This window comes from Fistularia commersonii, chromosome 17 (assembly GCF_037954325.1).
Source record: "Fistularia commersonii isolate RoL2024-O1a breed Wild chromosome 17, RoL_Fcom_v1.0, whole genome shotgun sequence".
Lineage (NCBI taxonomy): Eukaryota > Metazoa > Chordata > Actinopteri > Syngnathiformes > Fistulariidae > Fistularia > Fistularia commersonii.
In genome coordinates this window covers 11,710,001-11,735,468 of record NC_141300.1, presented here as the reverse complement: position 1 = coordinate 11,735,468, position 25,468 = coordinate 11,710,001, and the positions used below count along the sequence as shown (strand labels likewise).

Here is a 25,468-nt window from a genome sequence, read left to right as displayed (position 1 = left end):
TGTCTGCAGCTAGTTGTGTGTCTGTCCGCTGCCGTGGGATTGCTCCGAGGTAACGTGACGCTAAAGTAGCAGGAGGTGCTTCGGTCTCGGGAGGCCGGGGGAGCTCTCTGCACTCTGGGGTCTTTGCTGCGTGTCTGAACTTGCCACCGCGCGCGTCTGACATCTCCACCGTCAAGGCCGGAACGACGGAGGTTCCCGCAGCCTCCAGACCGAGGGCCAAGTCCGCTCCCCTGGATTCAAACACAAACACACTCCTGCTTCCTTGCAGGTGCTATAATGTCTTTACGAAGCAACAAGCTGCAGCTCCTCAGTTGTCCTCAGACATGAAGTTTTCTGGTCGCTACCCCTGAATAGAGGTCACACACACACACACGCCACATGAGCATTTTGAATAAACCAGGGGATGTTTTTTTCTGTGTTTGTAAATCACAAGAGGCTCATCAAGTTTTATGACGGAATATAAAAAAAGGGACATTTTTGATCATTTGTGTAACAGGGCTACATCCCATCACGCTGCACAGCACAGTCCTTGGGGGGGGTCGGGTGCCCCCCCCCCCGATGCTGCACCGACCCCATTGGTCCTGAGTGACAGAGCTATTGTCCTGCCAGCGGGGGGGTGACAGACACACAAAGGGATAAGAACTGTAATGACTCTGCTCTCGCTGGTCACTCAGCCCGCAAAGGTCACAGCTGACACCATCGTCCCGAAGCCCCCCCACCCCTCCCCCATGCCTCTTTCGTGGGGGGGGGGTGCAGAGAAAGTTAGTTTGATGTCAAGAACAAGTGGGGAGTGGAGCGCAGGGTGTTCTAATGATTTTTTTTTTTCTCTTGTCACAATGATCTGTGGTCAGCAGTGTCAAACATTTTGGGAGTTTTCAGCAGGGTAGGGGGGTGGTGTTATGGGGGGGGGGGGTGACAGCTGATGTCTAAATGAGGGGGTGGGAGAATATCGACGTGAAGACGAAGACACAAAATCACTTTCACCAACTCACAACCTGCAATTACAGCTTTAGATCACTTTCTGCCCCCCCCCCACTATAAAACCTATACACCTATACAGCTCCATGTCAGCCCATCCTTTAGCGGGTTTCTTTGAGATGCTGAGAAGTTTTACATATTCATATATATATATATATACAGGACTGTCTCAGAAAATTAGAATATTCTGATAAAGCTCTTTATCTTCTTTAATGCAATTAAAAAAACAAAAATGACTTTTTCATGATATTCTAATATTTTGAGATAGGATATTTGAGTTTTCGTATGATGTAAGCCATAATCAGCAATATTAAAATAATAAAAGGCTTGCAATATTTCAGTTGATTTGTAAAGAATCCAGAATGAATGACATTTTTTTTTTTTTTTAATTGCATTACAGAAGATAGAGAACTTTATCACAATATTCTAATTTTCTGAGCCAGTCCTATATATATATTTTTTTTTTTTTGGATAACTTTATTTAAGTATACTTTTCCTCCATTTTTATTTATTTTTCTTCTCTTGATGTGGTTTGTAATTGAGACAGTTATTTTTGGAGCAAAAAAATGGATAGACTAGACTTCTTAAATATCAAATCAAAAAATTTCTTGTGTCTGAACCTACAAAGACGCTGGATCCTCTTCGCTCCCCCGCCCCGCCATCCTCTGACCAGGCAGCTGCCGATGGTTTCATCGCGATGCTCCGCCTCAGGGTTTGGTGGAGGAGGGGTGGGTGTTGGTGGGGGTGTCAGGGTGTCGATCAATGCGCTGAATACATGTCAGGATAATAACTGAGATCTAGTTTGCGTTCTCCTTTGATAGGCGGTGTGTTGTGACTATGGATCGGGTGTCGTGTCGGAGCGCTTTGGACATCCCTGAGCCTCCGCTTCCAGACCCCCATGGGTCTGAGCTGCTTTACCACAAAAATATTAATGGCAAATCTTGCTCATTTTTAGATGTGTCCATTTTGTTTATCTTGCATTCATAGTTGTAGTTATTTGGTATAATTGTAATTTTTTTATGGGTACATTTCTTGATTTTTTTTTTTAATAATGTTTTCTGGTCATTTTTATTTTAATTTTTTTTCCTCTCCCATTTCCAGTTTTTCTCTGATTTTGAGGATCTCTTTTTGGGGTGACTGTGACGTCATACCCATTAATTCTATAATTTCATACTGATTTTAACCAGCTGGTTTCCCCTCGGCATCTCGATGTGGCAAAGTCCGTGATTTTGAACTTTATTCACCACCGCTCCTGAGGGCCTATTCGTTAATTTTAATTAACGGCGTTCACAGGTGAAGTTGAAGGTAAAAGCCACCTTCCTCTGCGCGACCGACATGGAGGTGGAGGTTGGGGAGCCTCACATGACCCCCCCGACCCCAAGCAGCCACTTAGTTAACGAGACTTGATGCCCCATTGGGCGCCAACTAATTGGCTGTGGTAGACGGGGCCTTGGAGAATCTCAGACCTTGTCAACTCATTAGCGTATTGTTAGCTTGTTATTAGGTTAAAGCTTTTTTTCTCTCACCTCAGCTTGATAAATGACCAGGAAAACAATCAGTGGACCAATCAGAAGGGGGGTGGGGGGTCCCCCGCTTGTTAGCATGTATCAGAGCTAAGTGCTTCTAATGGCCACATGCTAAGAGACAGTCTTAATGTTTCCTCAAGGTAAGTCTCATGTTTCGCGAGGGTGGAACTTTATTGCATTTTACAGTTTTGTGCAAAATGAAATCTCACATCTATCAAACACCGGGAAAGAATTTTTTACGGATTAGTAAAGATACAGTCAGGTTGGGCTCTTTCAGTTTTACCTCCCAAAGCGCTGTTTTGACTTTGGCCACTAGAGGGAGTTAGGTTTCATGTTCTGCTTCTTCATGTCTTCACCTCAGTGACCCCTCCACCGACCTCTCACACTTTCACTCCAGACTGGGGTTTGGTTCGATAGTTCTCCTTGTTGAATGGTTTAATGTATTTAAAAAGTTCTTTACTCTTGACTTTTCCAAGTACTATTTTCTTGCTGAGCAGCCGGGCAGCTGAGACTCGGACCTTAACCCAAGTGGGGGAAAAAAAAACAACAAATACATAAAAAATGAAATTGCTTTTGAAAAATCAGAGTATTTCATTTTAATCTAAAAAATGATTTTTACGACGGAATCAGACATTGAGATATTGTAGATTATATAGATTATATATATATATAAATATATTTATTGCAATGTATGATTACGATTACAACGTCATATTCTCGTATTTTCTGATTGGTTTTTATTTCGTGTGTTTATTTTCCCATGTTTTTGAACGAAATCGAGACAAGTCTTTGGAAAACGCATGATGGGATTTTTGAATTTCTGGCTCTGTGCTGAAATATTGAATGGAACAAGTGAAACAAAATCCCTCCCTCTCCCCGGTGTTGGAGATGTTGGGCCGGGGTCAGCGGAGTGGGGTGGTCCGGGGGGTTGGGGGTGCTGAATAGAATAAAGGCCGAGTGTCTCTAAGCTGCTTCAGTCCAGGTTAAGCGTGAGTAATCTGTGTTGGCTCCGAGGTTGCAGATAGCCCCCACCGCCCCTGCACCCCAATAACTCCCCCCGCATTGTCTCTGAACCAGATCCTCGGATATTAGTCTATTTAAACGCTGTTACTCACCAAGCACAAAGTTTACTCTGTAGAAATGATTACCGTATTTTCACGACCATAAGGCGCACTGTACTAAAAGGCGCAGTCTCAGTTATGCGTGCTGATATTGTATTTAACACACACATAAGGCGCACCTGATTATAGGGCGCGGGTTTTATATACAATCCACGCCCACACTTCCCCCTTTAACGTTCTCATGGTGTCCTCTATTACGTCCGCCTTGCAACAACAACACACACACAAGCATAAAAGTGTGCGTATTTAAAAATAGAGCAAAACTGAGTTTTGTATTTTCATTTTTTTTACCGGTAATCCTCATCAATCAAACCCATTGAAGTCCTTATCCTCTGTTTCTGATTTGAGCAGCTGGGCTAAATCTCCATCAAACATTCCAGGTTAACTTTCTTCACTGTCAGAGTGAATGATGCCGGCTTTTGCGAAAGCTGGAACAACAGTGCCAGCAGACACGTTCGCCCAAGCATCTACAATCCATGCGCAAATTGCGGCGTAACTCGCCCGGCGCTGCCTTCCACTCTTAGTGAAACTGTGGTTTCCAAGAAGACTTCGTACCCCGTTGTGCATATCGCTACCGTGCCGGTCCCCTTCTTCCGCACAGTGTTTCTCACCGGGATGTCGAAAGTGAGCGGCACTTGGACCACGTTGATGATGTGGCTGGGCTGGATGCGTTTGTCGGCGATGTTTTCAGGGTTGTTAAAACAACAATGTTCCACATAACGCACATACCCGTTCTTCTATATACAATAAACGCCCACACTTCCTCCTTTAACATTCTCATGGTGTTCTCTACTACATCCGCCTTACAACAACAACACAGATAGGGCGCACTGCACAATAGGGCGCGCCCCACATTTTGAAGAAAATCTAAGACTTTTATGTGCGCCTCGTAGTCGTAAAAATATGGTATATTTGATGTAGCGGTTTCTAATACACCGTTAGCTCGCTTTGCTAAGCAGTCCAAACTTTTGCAGACAGCAGTGAGAATATCCAGCAACCTGAGATGAGGATGAATTATAAACGACAACAACAATAATAACAAGTGTGTATATCCCTTGGGATATCAATGTGAACTTGATATAAAAAAAAAAACATGACTAGCTGCAAGCATTAGCATCGCATGTCCTCGGACAAGACCCCAAACCCCCAGTTGCTGCCGGCGGTCTGGTTAGCTCCCTTGCATGCTAGCGCCGCCGCCGGCGATTATGTACCTTGAGCTAATGTTAGCCGTGTGGCTAAAGGAGCGGCAAGTGTCAGAGAGACATTGTACTCGACATCACGCTTTAGGTGAGATGTAAAATCAGGTCTAGGTTGAAATCCAGTTATTTGATCACCAATTTTATTTGCAATTAAATCTGCGCATTGTGTCTTTTCCTTTATACCGATGAGAAAGTAATATCATGAATGTGAATTACAGGCGGCCTCTTAGACAGCACATAATGCTTACTGCAAAGCAGAATGCCACCAACAAAAGTTTACTAATTATTATATACTGGATTTTTCTTTCCTATAAATTTTGTGATACTCACTTAAGATAGAAGATAATGTTGTATTTACATGTGAATTACTGAATGTAGGATGACAAAGTTTTCTTGAAAGGAACTTAGCAGTTTTTGTAAATGGTCTCAATCTAGAAACTAAGAGTAACAGATTGTGTTTTTAAAACCCCTTCTTTCCCCTCACCCTCCAAAATCACATTTTATTGTTATAAATCTCCTCACACACTGCGAACCCCGGCTCTATTGTGTGTCCGCATTGTGTAAATGTGCAGGAATTGAGTCGCACAAAGACACCGTTTACGCTTGTTTTACTCCTGGAGTATCGGCTCACACAACGCCTGAACACTGCTCAGTGAGTGTTTGCACTGACTACACACACACACACACACACACACACACACACACACACATACCGAGCTCTTCATATATAGCTTTGCATAAACACATACGCACACAAACACACACTCTGACACTCAAAGTGACTGAAAGTGCGATTGTGTGTCGGAGGTCTTCGGACGTCTCCGAAACCTCCACCTCCAGACGCCTCTAAAGCTCTGAGCTGCTTTATCCCAAAAATATTCTTATACGGCAGTTTTGTTTATTGGTCATTTATTTCAGTTTCAGATGGGTCCTTTTTAAATCTCTGTAAATTAATATATATAGAGATTTATAGTTTTTAGGTATAATTGTAATATTTTTGATGTTTTTTTTTTTTTTTTCTAGCTCGGCCACTAGATGTGGCGAATGGCAGGGACGTACGTGGAGGAGTATGTGATAAATTCAAAATAATGTGTTTTTCCTGTATATGTGGTCCGGAGATCAATCCAGGGTGAATGATTCTTGCGAATAATTTTTAACATTATTTTCTAGCAAATATTTTCCCTCTTAATGATATTTACATTTTTAACTAACATTTTGCAGGTAGTTCCTCTTTACACTACTCAGTATTTGAAGAAATGCCACCTTTTTTGCATTTCAACAAGTGACTGGGTGAAACACGCTGCTTCCAACTCGTTAAAGGACGAGTTAGTGGACGTTTCCCGATGAGTGAATGAATCTCCACGATTGCTGCTGCATTGCCGGGAGACGCCACTAGAGGGAATGTTATGACATGCATGTTGCTACGGAAACCACAAAATTGGGTGTCTGTCATGTCCACTCTCTGGAGGGCAGCATACTGTACACAGCAAAGATACACACTATTGTTAACCCTCGTGTATGTGTGCACGCACGTGTGCGCACGAGTTTGCACGCGCCTGAGTGTGTGCGCCTGCATGTGAGCGTGTTTGTTTGTGGCAGGCTGAAACATGGCCGACCCCCTCGGGCTCCCTGTGTGTGTCGATTTGGGCCCCCGGGGGCCGAGCAGGAAAACAACTGTACTCACAAGCTAACCTATGACAAACGCTGTCTGGGAGACTGATTGCATGTGTGTGTGTGTGTGTGTGTGTGTGTGTGTGTGTGTGTGTGTGTGTGTGTGTGTGTTATCTCTGAATTAGCTTGCAGTGTTTTGTCCTGGGGGGGCAATTTAAAAATGTAATGTATTACTATCTTAAAGTGCATAGTTTAATCTATCTATCGCTATAGTAAGCTAGTTAGCACGTCAGCTAGCTCACTAGCTTGTTAGTTATAGATAAATTGCTAATTTTAAAAGTGAGGTTTAAAAGAATTATGTGATTCAATGCCATTTGTTTTTTCTTTTTTTCCGTCCTTTCGTACCTTTCAAGTGACTTTTAAAGACATTTTCAAGCTCTTTACTGGTTCTTAAGGTCATATTCCTTCTCTTTACTGACAAAGTTTTCCAGCAATTTCCTCTACAAGTGAGCTTGTTTTGAAACCCTTCTCAGACAGATTTACCGATCAATTTCGGGATCAAACACGCATCGATACGATTAGATATTCGATAGATCGGGTTTATTTTTCCCTCTCGTGTTTGATTTTAGGGCAGCTTTCGGCCAAATTCCCCCTCAGTGACTCCGTCATCGCGGCTAATCACTCCGGCCCTCGGGGTTAGCCCAGGCTTTATCGAAACACTTGATCATCCGAGGCCCCGCCGCAGCCTTTTGTCCGGGGTCAGTCTTTTAAGTACCCGGGGTGGGCTGGACGTCTTCATCGCCTCTGTGTCTAGCTGTCCATTGTATTCGCTCAAAGCCTCTTACTGGACATCCCCGCTCGCTGAAGCCAGCTCAGGTCAGGACAACACAACAGCGGTATCAGGCCGCCGCCTCTTCTCTCTACAGTCATTTATTGTTGGGCCTCCATGAATCCAAAGCGGCCAAAGCCTCTTTACGCCGCCCCAAAGGGCCCCGATGAGCAGAGCCCCTCACACTGGGGCCCAACACAATGGCGGACACTTCAAGAGCGCTGAAGTGCTAATTAAGCATCAAGACGTCTTTATCCCGATGAGAAGTTAGTAAAGTCTCTCGGGTTCTCCTCGAATGTCCGTCCGTCTCCAAGGCGTCGACTGTCTTCGGTCTCGCGGACGACGGACCCAGAACAAATGAAAGTGGAGAACGTCTCCTTCCACAAACTCGAAACAATCCACGGGGTGGGAGAGATGAAGATGCGGAGGTTTTCTCTTTTGGAGCGAGGAGGACGGACGGGATCGAAGATGAAGCGAGAAGGTTCGGACGGAGGAGGGTAGAAGGATGCTGACGTTGGAGCCTCCAGGCGGGAGGAGGTTCATGGATGGAGGGAAGGAAGATGGGAAGATAGTGGACCTGAGAGGAAGAAGATGGTCTTTTTTTAAATGTAAAAACAAAACAAAAGTTTTTCCTCAAATCCACTGCAAAGGGTTTGCTGTTATAAATCTCCACATCTGGGTTAAAAGTCAAACAAATTAGTGTGCTGCAGCATACTCGTGTGTGTGTGTGTGTGTGTGTGTGTGTGTGTGTGTGTGTGTCCCAAAAAAAAAAAAATTTGGAAAGGATTTGTTGAACTCGCATTAATCTTTATTGAAGTTCCTCTCCAAATCCTCTCTCCATTTTGTTAATGAACCTCTATCACCGTAATGACACCTTTATTGTAATTGTGGCTGGTTGTCGCTCTACGTGGGCGTGCGCGTGCACGTGCGCGTTTGTGTATCTATCCAGGTGCGAATTAATGTGACAAAGTGAATAAGTCGGTGTCGGCTCATGTATTCATGTACTTTATTTACACCTTGGTGAGTTCATTAATTGATTTCAGACATGTTAATTTTGACGTTGGACCGCGGCGGTTTATTTAAACCAATATATTTTAAACTATTTCCTTAACGGGGTTAATTAACCTTCCGATATCCACTTTTGACGAGAGGCTTTGACCGGCGTCTGTTTTCGAAGAGATCTCCCAAACCCACCGCGTGCACGGTAAACACAGGTGCGTGCACGGTAAACACGTTATTTAGAATAAAATTTCTTCCCGAGTCAGCGTCGGCCGCCTCCAGGACGTCCGGCGTCCGTCGGCGCGCTCGCGGCCCTCCAGCGCCAGCCGCCATTCAGTTTGTGAAGTCAGTCATTATGAGTCAGGCTAAAACTATTGACGGGAATTCCCTCCTTTCTGCGGCTCGGTGACAGCCGGCGAGCGGAGGCCGCACACAGGTAGAGAATCCGCGGCGGCTGAATGGCCTCGGAGGCTGCGATCAGATGCGCCGCGGCTGCATTCAGATGTACTGAGCCGTGCTAAGATGCCGGGACGCAGTATTGAAAGTGCATTGAGGAGCACTGAGGGTGAACTGAGATGTTTTGAGCCACGTTAAAATCGTAGCGAGGGGCCTTATTGAGATGTATCAGAGCACAGCTAATTGAAGCTGAGCGGCAGAGAATGTTGTGCTTTATGGCGGGACGGGATTGTCATGCCGCCGCTGCGTTGCATTGGCGTCTCCCGAAAAAGGGGATCCTCCGCGCTATTGTGGCGTAAGGAGATTGTCCGCGGTCCGAGGTAAGAATGGGAGAAAAGCCGGAGGAGAAGGAGCACTTGAGCCGCCAAAGGTGATGTAAGTCCGCCGGCGGTGTGTTTTCTGATTGTGTCCAGTGTGTGCCCCCCCACTCTTCCCGCCCCGTGTGATGTGTGGCCCGACCCTCCTCCTCATTTCATACGTGGATCAGTTTGACCTCTGTATTTGATGTGCGGGGCGGCCCATCCCTCCATTGTCCCGGGAGAAGAGCTCCTAATGCCGAGAGCGAGGGCCTTTACGACGCCGTGACGCATCCAGCCCGGGGGGTTTGTCACTCCAATAAACGTCTCATTTACTTGAGGGGAGACTCCGTTCCCCGGTCTGACGACGTGGCGGGTTTCGCCGGTTCGCTTTCACGTGACGAGAACTCGAACGTTAGTGCACGGCGGGGTTGCGGGGGACTCCGAGAAGTCAGCCTGGCTTGTAATGGCAAACCAACAAATATTAAAAAAAAAATAAATAAAAAAATATGTATAAAATGAATAAATAAGTTAATAAATAACTAAAATAAATAACTAAAAAAAGGGTGAAATGAAATAAATGAATAGAATTATATTCAAATAACAAATTCAAGTAAATCAAGTTAAATAAGTAGTACATCAAATGTGTTTTGTTTTGTTTTTTAGAAATGATAAAAAAAAAATAGATAAGTCAAAAAAAAAAAAAAAAATTCCTTTGCTGTTTCCGTTTTGTTTTTTTTTGTAGAAATTCAGGTGGTCTGGCATAGCATAACTGCATTTACACTACATTTTCATGACAGGCCGCGGAGGAGGAAGATGAACGCCGAGGCGGCTTCTCTTTTTGATATCCGGCCGTCGCTTTAGTTGGAAGGCGTCTTCTCAGAGGGGATGTGGCCCTCTCCGCCCCCGAGTCCACCGCGGCACTGGATGATGTCGAACCCGAGCGGGTTCGTCGGCAGAGGAGAAGTCACATTGGAATTGAGCTGAACTTGCCGACAATCAGTTTAATATCAAGCCATGAATAACTGAATAATTGCTTTCATGGGTTCTTAATTGACAGTCATTGTGGTTGTGTCTTATTTATTCCCTCTCAGAGGCAGCGGGACAATAGCAGGGTGTCTGCGGGGCCTCCGAGTACAGATGTCTCTCCTGCTGGAGACGGAGACGTCAAAGGGAATCAGACACTGAGCTGATTCCACCTCCTCTGAGAGGTTTCACCCGCTCCTCGCATCCTTTCCGACGTGCCGAAAAAGGGCCCTCTGATTACCATGTAAATGTTTTTTCATTGGGATGTTAATGATGATTTTTTTTAATTAGAATGTTAATGATAATTATTCCGGTGACAATGTGATGCAGCTGCTGCTGCAGGAGAAGGCCGACAGAGAGATGGTGCACTGATGAGCTGGATGGATGGATGGATGGATGGATGGATGGATGGATGGATGGAGGAATGGATGGAGGAATGGATGGGTAGATGGTCAGAGGAATGAAGGTAGAGAAGTGGACGGATTGATGAATACACAGGCGATGGATGGGTGGGTGGGCAGATGAATGAATGGTCAGAGGAATGGATGGATGATGGAAGAATAGAAAGATGGATGGATATAGGAATGGATAGGTAGATGGATAAGGATAGGTAGAGAAATGGATGGATAGATTAATGAATAGACAGAGGGCTGGATGGATGGATGGATGGATGGATGGATGGATGGATGGATGGATGGATGGATGGACAGGGGATGAATGTATAGAGAAATTAATGGATGGATGGATGGATGGATGGATGGATGGATGGATACAGTAATGGGTGGGGGGGTGGATGGATGGATGGACAGTGGATGAAGTTATAGAGAAATGGATGGGTGCAGGAATGTCTTGATAGGTGGACATTGGATGGGTGGAGTGATAGAGTGATAGAGTGATAGAGGGATGGAGGGATGGAGGGATGATGCTATTTCACTGCTGGAATTTCCAAAGGCGCTCTAGATATAAGACGCGGGCCATAAATGGATAAAATTCAGCTACGAATAGAAGTTCCTCAGAGAGTTCTCTGTGCTTTCAGCCCTGCGGCCTGATCTTTGCACGCTTTAAAAAAACATCCACACTAATCTTTACTTTTCGAGCCTCACAAATGAAATCCAAGCTCTACCTGCAGGAAACGTTAATAAGGTCTTCGCCGTGGACGGACAGGTGAACGTCACGCAAAGCTCTGGAAGCCCTTATTTCTTGCATGGGTGGGGCGCGTAACATCCAACACACACACACACACACACACACACACAGAGTCCCGCTATGACCAGAACCTCCTAATGATCTTGTCATGGCTCTTGTTTCGGTGATGGAAGACGAGGCGCCATCATTGATCACCCTCCAAATGCTCTCTGATGATTAGAATTCCCATAATGCCGTTTGATGGCGACAGTAATTGATAGGTGCTGACATGATGTGGATTGTGTAAGATGTAATGGAATGGAAGTTGCGCGAGCGCAGCTTCAGGTCATCTATCTTTGATCCCCTCTCTCTTTCTCTCGCTGACAGCCATCAGCTCCTCTTCCTCCCTCTCTCCTCCCGGCTCCTTTGTTAGGTAAATGAGGAGAGGTTGACCCCATTCTCATTTTGCAGCCACCCGCTGGCCGACAGCAGACAGAAAGAAATGACGGGCTGAATGAATGCCTGAGCTCGGATGAATAGTTTCTTTTTTTTTTTTTTTTTTTAATTCACTCATAAATTCGCAGTGTGTGTGTGTATGTGTGTGTGTGTGTGTAACTGGGCCGATGCTGTTTGTTTCCTATGCTTTCTGTCATCCGGCATCCGCGGGCTTCGATCGATGGCAGCTTGGTTTTATGAAAAGATCTTTTTCAAAACTTTCTGGCGGTGTGTGTGTTATCTCCGTCTCCAAGCGCCGTCAGAGTTTCTACAAGGTGTCCCGTTGGATTGTTTTATAACGGACTTTGTCGATTATTTATTCTTTAACTTCCCCTAAGATATCTGAAGCGAGCGCCTTCTGCAGTGCTATCGGGGTCGAGGGAAATGGCCGGATAAAGCGGGAACACTCGAAGCTTTGTCACGTTCCAATTAGGTCCCGGGAACGTCAGACCCCGGTAACATCGACACGCCCCTTTTTCCAACGCCGCTTGAATAGAGAGTGGATGAGATGACGACCAACGGATCCAGGCCGGTTCTTTCCAGGCGTATACGGCGGTTTACCCGCCATCTTGCTTTTTATCCCACCTGCCTCATCCAGCAACTTCCTGCAGCCCAGAGGCATTTCCACGTCAGGGGATAAATATTGCGTCGACCGGTCGCAGAGCTCCACCCCGATCTGGAGCCGAACCCCGACTCTTGGCTTCCTGCTCCAGCTGTGTGACAGCGGGTCACACACACACTTCCAGTCAGGCCTTTTCAATGAATTAACTGAACGAAAACACCCAGGACTCACGGTTGGACTAGATCTATTGGGTTTCCTACTTTCGGGCCCTGGTGTATTTTGGACTTTTCTTTATCGTGTCGTCGGATTTGTTTTTTTCCATCTCACGTGGCTCTCGGTCGTTGCCATTTGCACGTCCGTGTCGTGTCGACCCTCCCGCCCTCAGCGTGCCTCACGTGCCCAGGTTCTCCCCCGAACTCACCTGTCCGGTTTGCACCCAGGCTCAGTCCGTGCCGCTGGATTTTCTGAACCTCTTGTTTGCCCTTTGCATTCTCTAGACCGGTACCGGGCCGCGGATCACAAAAAGAAAATCTTTCTCGGTACAAATGATCGTGTTTTCATCAGCCCTTCCGGATCTTATTTTGAAACTTGACTGTTTCCGCCTTGGTCTTACTGCTGCACTCTGTCGCGCTATTTCACACATCAGTTACCACAAGCTAGCCCTTATAAAAAAATGAGCAGGAAACAAAAGTCGCTGGAGAGCTTTTTCGGGAGGAAACGAGCAAATGATGACACCGCAGAAGCATCGCGGAAAAAGAAAGCAGCATTTAAAAAAAATATATCAAGATTCCTACCTTAGTTACAGGTTCATCACAACAGGTGACGCATAAGCTCCGCGCCCGCTATGCGCTGTTTGCCGAGAACAACGAGTGCAAATATTATAGTGCAAAATATTTGTAATTGCCTAATATAAAGTGTAATTGTTTTATTCAGATTAAATACTGCACAGATGCCTGCAGCCCATCTCTTGTATATATATACTGCTCAGAAAAATAAAGGGAACACTTGAACAACACAATGTAACTCCAAGGCAATCACACTTCTGTGAAATCATAGTTTCCACTCAGGAAGCAACTCAGATTCATTTTGACTTGTTTTAAGGACATTACATCAAAGTTGGATCAGCCTGGATTTTGTTTTTACACTTTAACTTTGAGTGTGATTCCTAATCCAGACCTCCATGGGTTGATACAATTGATTTCCATTGATCATTTTTGTGTGATTTTGTTGTCAGCACATTCAACTGTGTAAAGAGCAAAGTATTTCATTAGAATATTTCATTCATTTAGATCTAGGATGTGTTTTTTAAGTGTTCCCTTTATTTTTTTGAGCAGTGTAGTTAGTTTGAGTCCATCCTGGATCAGTTCGTCAAAAGGCCACATATAAAGACAAACAAGCCTTCACGCTCTCATTCAACAGGTCATGTAGAGACACAACCAGTCACGCTCTCATTCACAAGCCATACGGAGGCATAAAAGCATTCATCCTCTCATTCACATGTCTGGAGACGAACAATCATTCACCCTCTCATTCTCACCTTTAGGCTGTTAAGGTTCTCTAATGGACTGCAGCAGGAGCAGAGAACCCGGAGGAACCCTTTGCTGACGCGCCGAGAACACGGAGACTCTATGCGGAAAGCGAATCCCACCGCGGGACCTTCTGGCTGTGAGCTACAAGCACTAACCGCTGCACCACTTTATTTTATTTCTGCTTTTTAATGAGACCTTTTGACATATTTGCATCTTGATGCATCAACACCTGGCTAAAATGCAATATTTATCATAGAAATGTTACTAGCAGACACGTTCGATGTACAAATCAATCGTTTTGGAGTATTTTACAAACACCATGCTATCGGGTTGAACGATTATAGGGGCGCAGAGACAGTGCCAGATATCGATCACAAATTTAGAGCCGAAATCCAGAATGGGCCTTTTTCCACGGAGTCATCACCATGTTCGTCGTCACGCTCCGCTGCTGCGGCGCGGTGATCCTGCAAATCAATCTGGTCGTGATTGAAACGTCTTTATTACGGAAACCTGCCCAGATCACCGCCCAAGACGAATACATCACATTTTTGAAATAAGAAACAGATTTATACCCAAAACACGATCATAGGTTTCATGCTTTAGAAGCCAGAAGTATTTCCTCCCGTCTGCAGAAAGGCGGTTACATTCTTGGACATAAGAGCTTTGGACTTGAAACAGACAGACTTTCCACCCAAAACACACGGAATTTATCTCCAAACCAGGACAGGATTCGCGAAATGCAGAGAATAAATCACCACGTTCCAAGATTCTGTACACATGACAAGCCCGGGAGGCGGAGTCTGACAGTCGGCCTCATTTACGGCTGACAGTTCGGTTGTTTATGTCTCATCTAGACAGTCTTTGTCTCAGTTTTTGGTACAAATACATCACCAGGATATGAACTGGGAGCTGACGATGGAGGTAATGTGTCTTCCCACACGGTTGTATCTGTCCAGCCTTAGATTCCTGAGTAAAGCTCAGGTAAGAGCTCAGTGTAAAAAAAAAAAACAAAACACACACACACACACACACACACACACACACACACACCAGAATGTTCCTTTGCTCTGGAGTTGGTCTGAGACGACTGTTAGAAAGTGTCAAAGTGTCAACCAAGCTCTTCCTCTCTCGCTCATCTCAAGAATCTGCAGCTTTTCCCGGAGCCAGTAAGAGTCGTTTTTTTCCCCGGGTCCGTTTTCAGCCGGTGACATTCGAAGCTGTAGGTGTCTCTGCGGTCCTCGCCGACTTTCCCGGGAGGCATCACTGCAGACGCGGCCAGTACTGCGACATGTCCGTTTCACTCCCCGGAACTTGAACCGGGACTGAGACGCCGGGGGAAATCAGCCCTGGCGGAAACGAAGACGAGGCGTCAGACACGGAGCCTTCCCCCCCCGAAGCATCAACAGAAGCCTATGAGTTGCCTAAAAGTTAGTTTGGTCGGGGATGCGCGTCCTACCTGTCGACGTCGCTGCCGAGGAGGTCAGTGATTGGCCGTTGATGTGCGGTTGCATGTGCGGGGGCGTGTACGTCTCGTAACCCCTTCCGGTTACTGCTGAGCCGGTGGGCAACATGCAGGAGTACGACGTCTGGCTGGAGGCCTTGAAAGGGATCGGTGGAAACGTTTTGTAAACAAATAAACTGTACATATTTGGTTTATTGTGATCTCTCATACTGTACTGCAGGACTTACTTGCATGGGGAGACTCGCCGCCATGCTGAAGCTCGGCATGGCCGGTAAACTGTAGCTGTTGGACAGGACGGAATCGGACCTTCCCAGCATGGACCCAGACGAGAAGGACACTGGAGAGACCAGGATTCGGTAAGTGAAAAAAAAAAAAATGGAGTAAGATTATTAACCAATGGTAGTCTTCAGTTTGACAATTTGGGGTTTTCAATTTGCGGACGGATATGAAGTATGAATTTTTTAAAAATGATTCACACTTGCCCTCGTATGACACCAGCAGTGGCAGTCATTAACACTGACGTGAGCAGTAATGAAGGTCATTCACACCACCACAGACAGACACTCACACCTCACCGCAGGTGAGGAAACATGGCGGTCATTCACGCCCGTCTCCGCGTGAACCGCAATGGCAGTTGTTTACGTTCAGTGTTGTGTCAGTGCTGGGTGTAAAAATGCCGCCGGCGGCGGTCATTGGGGGCGGACTCGATTCCGTTTCGGCGGTAAATTCCACGTCACAACAGGTGATCCAAGTAAACGACCATTTACACTTAGTATCAGTCTCGATGTAGCTTTCGTCTACGCCGGGCTTAGACCTGACGGATTTCACAGTCACAGGCTTAAAACTGAAAGTCGGAACGAAATCTCCTCGGTAATCTGATCAGTCCTGTCCTTGTCTTGGTCTTACGACGATATTAAACGTGTTTGATTTTATTGCAAGGCTTTCAGTCTTTACGGTGACGTCAACAACCAACAGATGAGCTCCGACAAAATCGGAAAAAGCAAACAATCCCCAGAGCAGTGTCGGTGGCAGAGACAGTTTTATGTTGGCGGTGTGGATGAACTGGAACGCAGAAGGACGTCCCGATCGTCCAGAAAGAGGAGCGGGCTTGGATGATGTCAACTCTCCGACGGAGCGGAGACGGACAAGCGATGGGCTGAAATAGCAGAGGCTCTGCAGATACCCGGGGAAAAGCATTGTGCGGGGGGGAAGAAATTGCGAAAAGAATCGAGATGCAGTTTTATGTGCGGTAACCTTTTAAGATTCACAGTCTTTGCAAAATATTGGTCCGAGATTTAAAACTCTAAAAACTAGTCTTTAGGTGTGAGCATCCCATTGGCTCTTCTGCCGGGTTTGCCGTTAACTCGTACCCGGTGTGGTGGTCTGCGGTAGCGGCTGGTAAACACTGGCGTTGAAGCTGCTGCTGATCGGAATGTGGCTGGAGGAGGTGGACACCTGGCGCCGCTGATTCCTCAGCTTCTCCTCCCTTCTCCACTTGGCTCTCCTGTTGGAAAACCAAACCTATACGCCACCATCTCCGTTAGTATAATTAATAGTGTCGACATTAGCGCTTCATCGGGTGGATCTTCACGATAACCGCTCACCTGTATCCGTGCCTCCGGCAGGTCTATTTTGTTGGCGAGGCGTTCTCGTGCGAACACATCTGGATAGTGAGTCCTTTCGAATTCTACGACACAACGGATCACACATCAGAAGGCGACGGTAGCACTTCGCCAGCGGTGGAAACACGCTGTCGATGGTCCAAAAACACTCCGCCGTCCGTCCTCACCTTTCTCCAGAGCCTCGATCTGGTCCTGCGTGAACGACGTCCGGTTTCTCTGCAGCTTCCTTTTCAGCTGAAGCCTCATCTGGGTTTCCTCCGAGTCCTCGCCATTGGAGCTGAGCGACAGGGTGTTCTCGCCGCCCTCCGCTTGGGGGCAGTCTGCACGGGGAACAAACAGGCTGCATCCGTGACGTGCGCACAGATAGGTCATTGTCGCTCATTTACTAGCTAGAACTTGTCAGTCCCATCACCCAACATAAATAGTGGAATAGCTTCTGTTGGTTTCTATCATCGCACGTTGACATAAAATCAATGATATTCTGCTTTATCTGCATTTGAAGCAGTGAGAGCATAGCTTGGTGACACGTAAACAGACGGAGCCTGACTGGGCTCCCTCTGGAAGCCATGTTATTTGTGGTGCTAGCCTAATTATTCATTATCCCCAGCAGACAGACACTGCAGAGCAGAATGAAGCCATTGCTCAGTGTCACACTCAGTCAGGCAGAAAGAAACACAAATGAGACCAGACACCGCCTCCGCTCGCCTACAACACACACACACACACACACACACACACACACACGCATACAACAGAACAGAAGCAACTCTGTGCCACCCAACAATTATATCTAAGTTTCTTTTCCAAGGATTACTGCTGTGCTGTTTGCGCTTTAATATCTCCAGTAACGTATTATCTAAATGCAACACAACAGCTTCATGATGTTTCAACCTCCTCCTTTTGTGCGTTTTTGGATTCCTGAATGCCTGAATTTTGTACACAGCTAATATTAAATCCATAATGTTGCTGTCAACCATATTCTGTATGATCTCAACGGGTCGTAGCAGCCAGTAGTACTGTAGTACTCTTGTGCATATTGGTTGTAGTTATACTGATTGCACCTTTACAACACCAGTGTGAGTAAGTTGTACCTGATATAGTGTGTGTAGCTGTCAAACTGTACATTTACACTATCCATCAGATCTCTCCAGGAGCCACGATGTTTTGTGTTTGTTTAAGTAGCAGTGTGAACAGGTGCCTTTCTTTTAGTACTGTTAGTAGAAGTCACTGTAGTACTCGTGGTACTGCAAGCTGGTATCTCCAAAAAACTAGGACTCCATACTAATGCTGTGTAAGTATGAGGAGGTGTGTCACCTGTGGCAGTGAGGGGGGTCCCAGAGTACCACCCCGACCGGCCTCCCCACGCCGATTGTCCATTGAGCATCTTCAGTTTGTCAAACATGCCTTCCGATGCCACGGAGTTCAGCTGCTGCTTGTCACTGGCCAGATTCCTCAAGACGCGGTTTATCGATGACACCTGATAGGGAAAGAAAACAGCACTAACTCTTAACAAACCACAGCACTGTGAGCCTGAAACCATTCATTCTGTCACCGTTTCTATGAAAGTGAACAGTAGTACTTTAAATCACGCAATTAATTCAGGGTGAAAGTGGCCTTTTCGTCCTATCTCCTATTCCACACATTTTCATATTTTTATTTCCTAAAAGCTGCCTGTGTTACGTTACTTTACGTTGCGTTGCGTTACGTTATGCTGTTTTTCTATTCTGTGTTGCGCTTTGTTATGTAATTTTACATTATACAATGCTATGCCATGCCGTATCAAGTGATGCTAAGCTATGTTACACTATACTATCCTTCACTTCATTGTGCAATGCCATGCTATGCTATGTATCCAATACTAGGCTATAATATGTTTTGCAATGCTATGCTGTGCTGTATTTTGCTGTGTTCCCATACGCTATGTCATGCTATGCCATGTTATGCTCTACTATCAGATCAGACATATTAGGTGAGTTTCCATTAATTAAAAGTCAATTCATTGTCAGTTATGACTCCTTCACGTCAGCTACATCGCCCGATTCTATTCCGTCAAGGTTGTGGAGTTATAAATGTGTACAAATAGTCAACATCCACCCGATCTTTCTTTTTCACTTTCATCTGAAACATCCATCATTTTTTGCTTGTCGAAAAAAAAGTCTCACACTAGGGATGTTGTCGTTGGTGCACACTCCCTCCGCCAGCAGCCGGTCTCGGATCTCCCAGGCGAAGATGGATGGACACTCCCTCTTGTACTGCGCGATCTTGCCCACCACCTCTGGTGTGGCCACCCTGGGTTTGCTCCCCCCGATTGCTCGGGGACGAATGGAGCCCGTCTCGTAATATCGCCCCAGGATCTTGCTAACGCAGCCGTTGGACACCTTGACGCAAAGGCAAGCGAGATTATTGCAAGCGCTGAACGGACATGTCCGCTTTCAGTTGCGTGTTTGGTCTGAAATAACCCAAAACTCATCAATGATTGAGAAATTAATTCTAAAAATAATGATTATGTATGTTTAGAGGCATAAATAACACAATTTTTAACAAATTATAGTCTTCCATATCACCATTTAATATCAAAATGTTATTTTTCAGAATATTACCTGCAGGATCCTGGAGATGTCACAAGGTCGAGCCCCGCTGTGAGCCAGCTCCACAATCTTCTGCCGGGTGGAGTCAGGTAACGGCCGTCCGTTCACAAACACACCTCCCAGTTGGTTGACGCCACTGTGACCTTGACAGACGCACATGCACGCACACATGCACGCACACATGCATGCACACACACACATAGCAACAAATAAAGCTTCACTTCAGTTTATGCGATACATTCAGTTTAAAGCAGTGGATCAGACACATGATGGGGGGGTGGTGGGGGAAAAACACAGCTGACTGTCAGTCAACTCGTGATGGGTCTTGAATTTCTCTCACAAGCTTTTTTTTTGGGGGGGGGAGTCTGACATGTTTCCCTCGCTGGTAATAGAAAGTGTTCTGACTCCGCAGGTTAAGTAGGGATTTACTGAATCAATCGTCTATTGTCCCTTAATGGCTCTGTGGGGGTCAAGCATATTGCAGATTTATAAACCTCTCCGTAGGACATTAATAAATCAGACACACACACACACACACATAAACACACACAGGCAGCGAAGTGGAGCAGCTGTTAATCATCATAGGCTTTCAGTCACGACTGGAGACGAGGTAAACAGCGACGTGCGTTTGTGTTTCTGTCATGTGATTAACAGGTAGAATTGCAAAACGCTGCAGAAAGGCTTTTCTTTAACGTAATGGGTGGTTGTACATTGTGCCTTTGCCCCCCCCCCCCCACACACACACACACACACACGCACACACCACTCCTGCACCACCCCCCTGCACGATTTGCATTTACCCTGAACAAGATCCTTGCGTCTGCCCCCGTCGGCATCAGTGGGCCTCAGGGTTCTGTCACAGGACCGCTACACTTTGACCATTAGTGCTTTCCTTCTCACATCACCGTGATATGCATACTACAACACACACACACATCTCCTGATGTACACAGCTCAGGACACACTCCTTGCAATGTGCACACCTCAGGACACACACCTTGCATTTACACACCTCAGGACACAAATTATCTGTTCAGATATTCCTTCTGAAATAGCGAGATTAAAGTTTCTTTCCTTTGTGTTGACTTATAATATACATCCATATAATATGGCTTTAGCCAAAAACTTTTTTTAAACATAAATAATATAGTTATTGTTTGGGACTTGCTCATGGTTTGTTGACCATTAAATAACTCTATTAGTAAATTGATTGATTAATTAATAAAGTCATAATTAAACTACAAATGAAAAAAGGCTTGTTGTATTTTAATTTGTCTCTATGTAAAAGTGACTTTCTCGTGGTTAATTTAATTACTGAAGGAGTCACTGTCAACTTTGAGCGCGAGCTGGGTAGCCCGACCTTTGACCCCTCTCTCATGCCGCCCGTCGTGGCGCTCACCTTGCGTTTTGTGCTTCGCCGTCGAAAATGTTAATCACAGTGTCATTTCCCAGAGGAGACACCCAGACCTTCCTCTGCTGACACACAATTAATAGACAGACATATGGAGTCAATTTGGCTGCGGTCCCTGTGCGACGCACACACACGCTCGCGTGCACGCACACACACACACACACAGATGAGCCCGTGGCAGCAGCTCAGCATCTTTCACGTTGAATCAGCTCAATGAAACTGAACTGAACAGCAATTAACTTCCAATTCAATCTCCCTCGACCATGTAGGTTATTCTAGCCTGTTATAGCCGTACTCCGCCACGTTTAGCTTTTGTCACACAACCAGACACACACTAACACACGTTTACGAGGGAAAGAAACCCCTGTTTACCAGAAAAATATGGACGATGCTTGGACTTTCTGTTGATGTGAATTTATTCCTGATGATTGCAGAAATATACAATAAAATGGGGTCAAATTGACCCAGAGGCTGACCTTATTTATTTTATATGCACGCACTGAATTAATAGATTCAGAATGGAAAGGTTGCCATGTTTATCGGCTCTATTGAGACAGGTTTCATCCGCTAAAAATTGATGCAGTCGCGATGATAATCGATGTGATCGCGATGTAATCACAATGATAATGGAGCGACTGCGGCCGGTATCGCCTGGTGATATTCGCAATCCGGTGTAATTAAAGTATCATAAAAATTTGCTTGTAATGCCTGAAAAGAAGGATGCAAAATGAATCCAGGGGAATGTGACCCGCAGGGGTCAAAGGTCATCATCCAGAGGTCAGTGGATGTAAAGAGCAAAGCAGACTCATCTTTTTTTCAAATCACAATGACATTAAAATCACTTATATAATGAGAGGGAACATGAGTGTATGTTATTTTATTTTCTGTAATGAGTTTCTGATATGTTTACTTTACAATCAAAATGTTTGCAACAAACTTTATGCATCAGAAAGTGTATGGAGTAAGTAGGTGTCAAGGAGTGGGGGGTCGGCGAGTGAGTAACACACACGGACAAAGTAAAGCACACACCTTCACTGCAGACACCATGGACCTCTTGTCCCGCAGGAAGAAAGAAGAAATTAGGTGTGGTTGTTTTTATGAGCAACTTTGACCTGATTGGCCATCAGTGACATCATATATATCGAATTTCCAACATCACGTGAGGTTATTTTACATATTAAACATGGGTCTGTTTTAAAGCATTAGAGGATAATTCCAGCCTCGTTTCATAGAATTCATTTTCTGTTCTTGTCCCCGACAGTGTCCCTTAAAAACACAGAAAAGATGAACAACATATCTACTCCTCCAACTGCAGCGTTGGGTCGCCACGTCGGCCATATTGGTGAGGTCAGACATATCCACGGAAACAGAGAGGCTTCCGTGGGACTGTGTGAAAGGTAAGCGTCTCCTTTCCGCTCATTTCACGCTAACATTGATAACTCAAAGTTTTTAATGAATTTAAAGTATTTCAAAAACACGGTAACAGACGTCAATGAGAATCCTTGTTTCAGACAATGAGTTCACTGACACTAACGGTGAAAAGTTCAAACTCCCATCCTGTTTTGTATCCCTGCAGCTTTAAGAGCGTTCTGCTTTAGGAGCACAAAAGCATTTTTAACAAATAGCTGTAATATTAACATCTTTGAAAAGTATATCACCTTTATCTGACTTGAAACACAAACGGGGTTAACTAATACACACAAGCAACAGTGTCCTGTCACTAACACACACACACACACACACACACATCCCACAGGTTGGAATTATCCTTTAAAGCACATTAATAATATGAGACAGCTTCTGCTGACCCCTGATTTCACGACTGCAAAAGTCAGAAAAAAAAAGGTGGGGAACTACTTTTATTTTGGCGGTCCAAGGTCAGACAAATGAGTTTAATCTGCTGGACAGTCGGGAGGTTAGTAGAGGTCAGGTGATAATAAAAAGTAAGAAAGGAATCAGGTCGCTCACTGTTCTGCATCATGGAGGCGACTCCCGTCTCCCAGCTGGTCTGAGCTCGATAATCTGCAGGGGCAAATCACATTTCAGTCGCTGAGAAACTTTTCAGCCCCAAAACAAAAGCATGCACAAGGGAGGAGGGTGCTATTTGGGCACACACACACACACACACACACACACACACACACACGCACACACTCACATCACATTAATGGAAATACAATTTAAAGAACATATATATATGTATATATATCAAATTGAAGCAATTAAATTGTCAGTGGAAAAAGAAAGGGAAATGCTGGAAACACTATTTAAGTTTCACACACTCCACAGTTTGAATCGGTTAAAACATCGATTGTCAGTGGTTTCCAATATTCTGCTAATTCCCGCTTATTCACTTGTGATTGCTTAGTTGCAGAATTGTGGTTAATATGTTGCTGTTTTATAGTTTATTCTGGTATTTTTAAATGACCTCTTGCTTATTTGTGGGTGAATGTTCTTTGAACGTCTTAATAAGTAAATTAAAAAACAGAACAGCAAAAAAGAGTTCATGTGCATTTTCGGATTTTAATTTTTCTTGATGAACTGACGACTGACTGGATTTACATTTTCATGCTGCACTTACACACACAGGAAATCAACATTTGCAATAAAACAGAGGAACCGCTTATTTAGGACGCAGAAAACCAAATCCCTTGAACTTTTCTTGGCATTCAAAATTGTCTCCTTAAAACTAGAGACACACTAACACACATGTAAATATGCATACACACACACATCGACGCACGTATGTACACGCTGCCTGTTGGAGGCCAGGACGCCTTTCCCTTGTAACCAGATATGTAACACCATTTGCAAAAACAGACACACACACACACACACACACACACGCACACACACACACATTTAACCAGCAATTGTTAATTCGAGACATCTCTCATGTTTGTGACTCTTTTTCAGTTTGGATTAATCAATTCCACGTCTGTGTGTTTGAGAATTTGATCGGCTCTCATTGGACGAGGCTCCGGTCCGATGCACGCTTGTGCATCTTAATTTAAGTTCCTGCTTGGAATCTTCTCAAGGACCACCTGGAAATCCAGATGGTATGTTTCAAGAGGTCTCTCCTCACTCCTCTATGTTGTTGTTTTTTTTTTTTTGTTCTGATATTTGACAGCTCTATTTTTTACGTTGCTGCTATTTTAATTGTAACAATGGAAATTAATGAAATACGAAGACGTGTTTAAAAAAACAAAAATCGACTATTTGGTAAAATAACTCGAAATAAAGTGAGGCATGAAAATTGAGAAAATAAATGTTTTCCTCGGATAGATAGTGCCAGATTGTGGCACGGGCTGTACCTGTGAATCTCCCAGCTTTGATTTACTCTATTTAGACACTGATACCAACGGGAGTGTATTTACAGGTTATAGTTATTTATAGTTACAATTAGCAGACGCTTTTATCCAAAGCCACTTACAAAAATTAGTTATCATTTATAACTGATCAAAGTTTTAGCTGTTCAAAGTTTTATTTGACACTGAACTCGGCTGTGGCATAGCAAACTGGTGTTCTTCCCCTTGTTGTTCAGCTTTTTAGTCATTTTTGAACTTAACTTTCAGCTCTATCTGCGTGTTTTCTGTTTTGGCAACAGTTAAGATGCTTCTACAACTTCTAGTAGAATATCCCGGGAGGGGAACGCTTTTGGATATTTCCTTGAGAAAGACAAGACACAGTTTCAGGCGCTAAGACTCAACCCTGAGCCCGAGGGAAACTCTGACCCTAACCTTGACCTTTGACCCCCAGCCACACCTCTGATTGGCAGAGCTGGGGGGCTAAGCCTGCAACTAGGCGCCTTAAAGAAACCCTGACTGCTTTCAGGCCAACAGACTTCATATGATGGTTATAAAAGAGAGCTTGCTTGCTTATTTTTGTTTGCTTTTAAAGTTTGGCAGAACTATGCCGAATGTGATTTTGGCGCATTTGCTGCGTTTACTTGCCCTCTCCCGACGAGACGAATCTGCAGGCCTGTTTCCCGGGTGGTGGACACTTACGTCAGACAAAATAGATTTTCAGAAAGATCGGCCTGCGTACTTTGGGTTTTGTGTTCAGGTGAGCGGTGGCAGAGTCCATTCACCCATATGACATCACGAGCGGGGGGAAAAAAAATGCACCCAAACTCACAAAGCCTTGTTTTTTAAAATATCACACAAAAAAGGCTTCAAAGAGTCTCTGAAGCTTTTTAAAACCCTGCATAATGAACACACACACACACACACACACACACACACACATACACACACACACACATACCGGCTATAGGCTCAGCGCTTCCCGGCAGTGAATGGAGACAAAGGGCGGGAGCGGCGACTCGCGCGGTAAAAGCCCGCCGCCCTTTGTGTTCCGCCGGGACTCCTGGTGCCGCCGCCTCGTTATCGGCCGTGGCTCGTTAAGGGACCCCCGGCGCACAAAGCCACGGCGGGGAGCCCGGTTCCCCCGCAAGACCGCCGACAGAAAAGAGCTCCGGTGGCGAAATGAAAAGTTTCATTCAGCCCCGCGGCGGAGGGAGAGGAGAAGAGAAGGGAGGAGAGGGGCGCGCGGCCCGAGAAACTTTATTATCCATCCACTATTAACATCGAAGTTTTTCATTTTAATCGGCCGGAAATATTTTTAAAATATT

General features: G+C 45.1%; 1 protein-coding gene and 1 long non-coding RNA gene across 2 annotated transcripts in view; one reads left to right on the top strand and one right to left on the bottom strand.

Annotated features, from left to right (window-relative positions):
- Positions 1 to 13,993: 13,993 nt before the first annotated feature.
- The window catches only part of LOC147225180 (paired box protein Pax-6-like), a 13,713-nt gene continuing 2,238 nt past the window's right edge, over positions 13,994 to 25,468 (bottom strand). The window contains exons 2-12 of the mRNA XM_086163937.1: positions 22,804 to 22,857; positions 21,865 to 21,888; positions 19,437 to 19,567; positions 18,999 to 19,214; positions 18,151 to 18,313; positions 17,004 to 17,156; positions 16,819 to 16,901; positions 16,585 to 16,735; positions 15,442 to 15,551; positions 15,209 to 15,350; positions 13,994 to 15,098 (exon numbers count right to left, since the gene is read on the bottom strand). Of these exons, the coding sequence (XP_086020063.1) occupies positions 15,013 to 15,098; positions 15,209 to 15,350; positions 15,442 to 15,551; positions 16,585 to 16,735; positions 16,819 to 16,901; positions 17,004 to 17,156; positions 18,151 to 18,313; positions 18,999 to 19,214; positions 19,437 to 19,567; positions 21,865 to 21,888; positions 22,804 to 22,857 (1,313 nt within the window). The 3' untranslated portion in view covers positions 13,994 to 15,012. The remainder of the gene's footprint in view (positions 15,099 to 15,208; positions 15,351 to 15,441; positions 15,552 to 16,584; positions 16,736 to 16,818; positions 16,902 to 17,003; positions 17,157 to 18,150; positions 18,314 to 18,998; positions 19,215 to 19,436; positions 19,568 to 21,864; positions 21,889 to 22,803; positions 22,858 to 25,468) is intronic.
- The window catches only part of LOC147225179 (uncharacterized), a 12,822-nt gene continuing 2,765 nt past the window's right edge, over positions 15,412 to 25,468 (top strand). The window contains exons 1-5 of the long non-coding RNA XR_015107422.1: positions 15,412 to 15,570; positions 18,993 to 19,226; positions 19,429 to 19,513; positions 22,097 to 22,232; positions 23,752 to 23,894. This is a non-coding gene — a long non-coding RNA (uncharacterized LOC147225179). The remainder of the gene's footprint in view (positions 15,571 to 18,992; positions 19,227 to 19,428; positions 19,514 to 22,096; positions 22,233 to 23,751; positions 23,895 to 25,468) is intronic.